At 40.5% G+C, this 6,503-nt stretch overlaps 1 protein-coding gene across 3 annotated transcripts in view; it reads left to right on the top strand.

Annotated features, from left to right (window-relative positions):
• Positions 1-4,724, top strand: part of elp4 (elongator acetyltransferase complex subunit 4) — a 237,335-nt gene extending 232,611 nt beyond the window's left edge. Inside the window, exon 10 of one of the 3 annotated variants that reach the window (XM_063061632.1) lies at positions 4,303-4,724. In XM_063061632.1, coding sequence (XP_062917702.1) covers positions 4,303-4,434 — 132 coding nt within the window. In that variant the 3' untranslated portion in view covers positions 4,435-4,724. The remainder of the gene's footprint in view (positions 1-4,302) is intronic. The other 2 variants (XM_063061635.1, XM_063061636.1) reach the window with 2 other exon arrangements.
• The last annotated feature ends 1,779 nt before the right edge of the window (positions 4,725-6,503 follow it).

A 6,503-nucleotide genomic window follows, 5' to 3' on the forward strand; every position in this document is an offset into this window, starting at 1 on the left:
AAATGCTTTATTCTGAAGTGGAATTACTCAAAAACAGTTACTTTCCCCAAGCAGTAAGGCTGATCAGCACCTCCACCCACTCACCACCCCTCCACACCCAACCACCACTACTTTATCCCTTTCTGTTAGTCACCTCATGTATAGATTTATGGATGTACAATCTATGTATATCAGCTATCAGACGTATTTATATTTATTATGTTTTTTATTATTTTGTTCTTTATGTTGTGGGTTTTTGTGCTGCATTGAATCTGGAGTAACAATTATTATGTTCATCTTTACACTTGTGTACTGGAAATGACATTAAACAATCTTGAATACCTGTTTGATACCACATGAAGCCAGGTTGTAGCATATCCTTCACATCGTCTGGATGCAAAAGCAATTAATTTATGCATTGATAACTAACTTATAAAAAGATAACTAATTTAAGCATAGGTGTATCTACTGAAAATATTTCATGTTCATGAAACAATAAAGCAGAGCTGGTAGCATTAGCGCAATGCTATTTACAACTCAGGGGACTTAGGACTTCACAGTTCAATTCCGGTGCTATCTATGAAGAGTTTCTTTTTTCCCTGTGAATGGCATGGGTTTCCTCTGGGTGTTCTGGTTTCCTCCAACAGCTCAAAGACGTACTGGTTGGTCTTTGAAAATTTTCCTGTGATTAGGCTAGGGTTAAATAGGTCGGTTGTTGGACAGTGTGGCCTGTTGGGCCAAAACATCCTGTTCTGCATTGTATCTCCAAATAAATAAATAAATATTGCTGAGTTTGAAATCTGAAATTGTGAAATTCGTTGCCATAGACAGCTGTGGAGGCCAAGTCACTGGAAGTTGAAAGATACTTGATAAACAAGGGCGTCAAAGGTTACGGGGATAAAGCAGGGAATGTTTAGTGGAGAGAGTAAGGAGTATATTTGATCAAGTGGAGACCAAAAGTGCCTTAATAGCACAAATGGTAATGATACCTGCTGAGTAATAAGATGAGGTGGTGTTCTTTGGGTTTCTTTGAGTCCACAAGCAAAGAGATGAACCTGACGATCACTTTTGTAGGCTGAGTGGAGTTGTTCATGAAAAGCCATCACCCAAACTGCATTTAGTTCCTCCAGTGTAGAGGAGACAACATTGTGTCCACCGAATGCATTGTGAGGAATCATAGATGGAGAAGTTCCTTTGGGAAAGGTAATGTGGGGTAGTGGTGGTGGCATCAGGCTGGAGAGAGCAGAAATAACATACTTTGAATGTGGGATGGATGATGGATTACAGTAGGTCATACTGTGGCACGGTGGCATAGTGGTTAACGTAACGCTTTATAGTATCAGCTGTAAAATCAGGATTCAATTCTCACTGCTGTTTGTAGGGAGCTTATATGTTCTCGCTGTGACCGCCCTCAAGGTGCTTTCATTTCCACCCACATTCTAATGATGTATGGATTAGGGTTAGTAAACTGTGAGCATGCTATGTTGGTGCTAGAAGCATGTCGACACTCACAGACTGCACACCCTCAATGCAAGGGGCACATTTCACTGTACATTTCGCTGTTTCGATGTACAGGTGACAAATAAAGTTAATCTTCAAAAATTATCGTTAACTTAGTGGAAGGAGAGGAGATGAGAGTGAAAGTCCAGAAATGGATTAAGTGTTATTGAAAACTTTGTCAACAATGGTGTAGAGGAAAATGGTGTATTGATAGCTATATTGTGGTAGGTGCTATCATCAACTTGCATTACCACCTTATGAGTCCTCCCCTTCAATCTACTGCCTGCCACTTAGTTATTGGCTGCTCCTCTCTGCTGGGATGCATAGGGGATTCAATTGAGTGAGTTTTATAAATATGAAGCGATTTGATCTGCTGCATATTGTATTACAAAGCATAAAGCTGTTGTGCTTGTTTTTGGGAATTGGGTTTAAAGTGTTTGTGGTACCATGACTGATTAATTTAGGGCGTACTAAGCCGAAGGAAATTCATTGCAGAAAATATTCCGCAGCTGCCTCTGTGACTCAGTTGACGGCAGATTCACCACTCAAACTAGTTTGCAAATCCACATCCTCTTCCAGAAGCTTGAACGTATGACCTCAGCTGACAGCAACTGTACTGGAGGAGTGTCACATTGTTGGATGGTCCTTTCTACTCTCAGACAAATGTAAATATTATATGAAGAGAACTGTAGTTTACTGGGAGTCACACATAGCATCGTAAAGTCATACAACGTGGAAACACATCCTTCAGCCCAACTCCTCCATGCTGACTGTGATGCCCAGAGAGCTGTTCCCATCTGCTCATGTTTACATAAGAGATACAAGTAGGGGTCAGCCATCTGGTCCATTGAGCCTGCTTTGCCATTCAGTAAAAACCATGGCTGTTCTGGACGTGGACTCAGTACCACCTCCCTGCCTATAACCCTTAATTCCCATGCTACTCAAAAACCTATCTAATTGTGTCTTAAATATATTTAATGATTTAATATGTTTAATATTTACTGCATCCTGGGCAGAGAATTCCACAGAATCACTACTCTTTTCTCCTTATCTCCATCCTAAATCTGTTTCCCCAAATTTTGAGGCAATGTCCTCTACATCTAATCTCTCTTACCAGTGGAAATAATTTTCCTGTCTCTATTATCCATCCCTTTAGTATAGCCTATAGCCCACTGATCCTCTCCGATCCTTGTACTTAACTTGATGGCTTTTAAACCCTGGTATGGAAACACCAATGCTCTTAATGGAAAATCCCATAAGCAGTAGTGGATATGACCAAGTCCATCACAGGTAAAGCCTTCCCCAACATTGAGTACATCTACACAGATTGCTGATGCAGGAAAGCAGCATCCGTCATCAAAGACCGCCACCACTTTTCCATACTGCTGCCATCAGAAAGGAAGTACAGGAGCCTCACCATCAGGTTCAGGAACAGTTATTATACCTCAAGCATCAGTCTCCTGAACCAGACGGGACAATTTCACTTGCTCCATCACTGAACTGTTCCCACAAACTATAGGCTCACTTTCAAGGACTCTTCATCTCATGTTCTCAATATTTATTGCGTTTATATATTTTTTTCTTTTGTATTTCCACGATTTGTTGTCTTTTGCACATTGGATGTTTGTCCATCCTGTTGGGTGCAGTCTTTCATTGATTCTATTGTGTTTCTTGGCTTTACTGAGTATCCTTCAAGAAAGCAAATCTCAGGGTTGTATACGGTGACATATATGTACTTTGATGGCACGTGGCCAAGTGGTTAAGGCGTTCGTCTAGTGATCTGAAGGTGGCTAGTTCGAGCCTTGGCTGAGGCAGCTTGTTGTGTCCTTGAGCAAGGCACTTAACCATACATTGCTCTGCGACGACACCGGTGCCAAGCTGTATGGGTCCTAATGCCCTTCCCTTGGACAACATCGGTGTCGTGGAGAGGAGAGACTTGCAGCACGGGCAACTGCTGGTCTTCCATACAACCTTACCCAGGCCTGTGCCCTGGAAACCTTCCAAGGCGCAAATCCATGGTCTCACGAGACTAACGGATGCCTATATATGTACTTTGATAATAAAATTTACTTTGAATTTTGAATGTTGCTCATCTGCTTGCCCCAACCACTATTTCTGGCAGCTCATTTCAAATATGCACTTTACATGATAAAACATCCCCAGATATCCCTTTTAAATCTCCCACCTCTGATCTTAAGCTCTCCCTTTTTGTTTTCAGTAGCCCCTTTCTGAGAAAATTAATGTGTGCATTCACCCTGTCTTTGCCTCTCGTGGTCTTATACATTGCATTCAGGTCGTCCCTCAATCTCCAACAATCCAGGGACTATAGTACTAGTCTATGTTGCCCCTACTGGTGACTCTGCTCCCCCCGCCCCCCAAGCTGACTGTCATGATGTTGTGTAAGCTTAACGTGTGTCAAATTGGGTGATATATTTTCTACATTAAAATGATGACTATATTTGAAAAATACAGTGATTTTAAACATCCTAAGCAAGTGAACTGCAGTGTGGAACTGGCTCCTTCCCCTTTCCTTTCCAGTCCTGAAGAAGGGTCTCTGTCTAAAACACTGAATGTTTATTTCTCTCCATAGACACTGCCTGACCTGCTGAGTTCCTCCAGTATTTTCTGTGCGTTACTGTGGAACTGCAAATTATTTTTTAGTTACAAAGTCCCGTTGATTTTGTTGTTTGATATGATCTTACCTCAAAATAAATTAAATACTTGTCGATTTTTCTCTGTAATTTCTATTTATTTATGTTTTTTTTGAAGAAAAGGAATAATATATTCTAAATGGTCTGCCTCTTCCTTTCCTTCCTTTAACAGAGGCTGCATTTGCCTCCAGACTTGTCAGACACAGTGAGCCGATCAAGCAAACCGAATGTGGCAGAATCAGCCAGACTGCTAAGCTCAGGATGTGGTGATGCAGCCAGAGGCAAGAAGCACCTGGACTTCTAGTGACTCTTGTTTAACCATTTCACTCTGTATTCTCATCAGACGTAAAGTGTTATTGTGGATCATCGGTGTATAAATAAAGCAATAAATATTATTGTCTGTTTAATTAATAAGAACATCTTTTACATTAAGCCCACACCCTCAATGATAAGGAGGTGATCATACCAGAATCAGGTTTATTGTCACTGACATATGTAGTGGAATTTGTTGTTTTGCAGCAATATTACAGTAGCATACATAAAATATGCTATAAATTACAATAAGAAATGTATATTTTTAAAAATTAAATCAGTAGTGCAAAAAGAGAGTAAAAATAGTGAGATAGGGTTCATGGGTTCATGGACCATTTCAAAATCGGTGAAGAATTTTATTAAATATAATTTCCTATTTACAAATTAAACAAAATTAGCTCGTAATATATTTATTTCTGATCAGAGGGCTGTAAGACAGTGCAAAAGAAGCTAGATTACATTTGTTGAATTATATTATTTACAGGATTTTGCATTACTTCATCCATGCATTTTGCAGAACCAGCATTCTTGTCTTTGCACATGTATTCATGCCACTCATTCTTTCCAAGCTGGGTTCTGAGAGATGTGACAAGCTGCTATTTCACTTACATTTAGAAATTTATTACTAAATTGAAATTCACCCGTAACCCTGGAACATCTGGACAGTGAAGATGCATACATCAGGATGCTCTTCATTGATTACAGCTCAGCATTCAATACCTTCATCTCCTCAAAACTAATCAGTAAGCTCCAAGATCTTGGTCTCAATAGCTCCTTGTGCAATTGGATTCTCGATTTCTCACTTGCAGACCCCAATCAGTTCAGTTTTACAGCAACATCTCCTCCCGATCTCCATCAGCACAGGTGCACCACAAGGCTGTGTGCTCAGCCCCCTGCTCTACTTGCTTTACCCTTATGACTATGTGGCTAAGCACAGGTCCAATGCTATATTCAAGGTTGCTGATGACCGAATCAAAGGTGGTAATGAATCAGCATATTGGAGGGAGATTGAAAATCTGTCTGAGTGCTGTCATAACAACAACCTGTTATTCAATGTCAGCAAGACCAAGGAGCAGATTATTGACATCAGGAGAAGGAAATCTGAGGTACATGCACCAGTCCACATCGAAGGATTGGAGGTGGAAAAGGTCAGCAACTTTAAATTCCTCTGTTATTATTTTGGAAAGTTGTATCTGGTGACCTATATGTTCTTTGATAATTTACCTTGAACTTTGAAATTAAATGCAATAAACTCAATCTATTCTGTGCTTTGCACAACAAGCAAACTTTCTCCACAGCACCTTCCAAATACACAATCTCCACCAGCTGGAAGAACAAAGACAGGAAAAGCATTGGGGGAGAGGGGGCGGTGGTCACCAGAGCCAAGTAGTTGCACTCCAAGCTATACATCATCCTGATGTGGAAATTTATCGCCATTCCTTCACTGTCGCTTGGTCAAATCCCTGCAATACTCTCTGTTCACAGCAAGTGGATATGCCCATATCTCAAGACCTGCAGCAGCTCAAGTACTTTGAATTAAAAGGCAGCTCACTACCAACCTTCTTGAGGGTAATTAGGGCTGGACAATTAAATGGAATTTGAATTGGTTTATTACTGGCACATGTGCTGAGATACAATGAAATTCTTGTCTAGCATACTGTTCATACAGATCAAATCATTACACAATGTATTCAGGTAGAACAAGGTAAAGCATCAGAATGTAGAATAAAACAGGTAAATAATAAGGTGCGAGACTATAACGAGGTAGAGTGTGAAGTCAAACCATTTAATAGTCTTTTATCATTAGTCTATTTAATAGGGGTGGAGGGTGTCCTTGAGCCTGGTAGTACGTGTTCTCAAGCTTTTATATCTTCCGCCCAATGGGAGAGGGGAGAAGAGAGAATGTTCATGGTGGGTGGGGTCTTTGATTAGGCTGGTTCCTATGACGTGCTCAGCTGTGTCCACAAATCTCCACAGTCATGTGCAGAGCAGTTGCCATACCAAAATGTTATCCAACCAAATAATAATTTTTGTTCTATCCGGTTGAATGTTGTCTTGGTA

This window comes from Mobula hypostoma, chromosome 11 (genome assembly GCF_963921235.1).
Source record: "Mobula hypostoma chromosome 11, sMobHyp1.1, whole genome shotgun sequence".
Taxonomy (NCBI): domain Eukaryota; kingdom Metazoa; phylum Chordata; class Chondrichthyes; order Myliobatiformes; family Myliobatidae; genus Mobula; species Mobula hypostoma.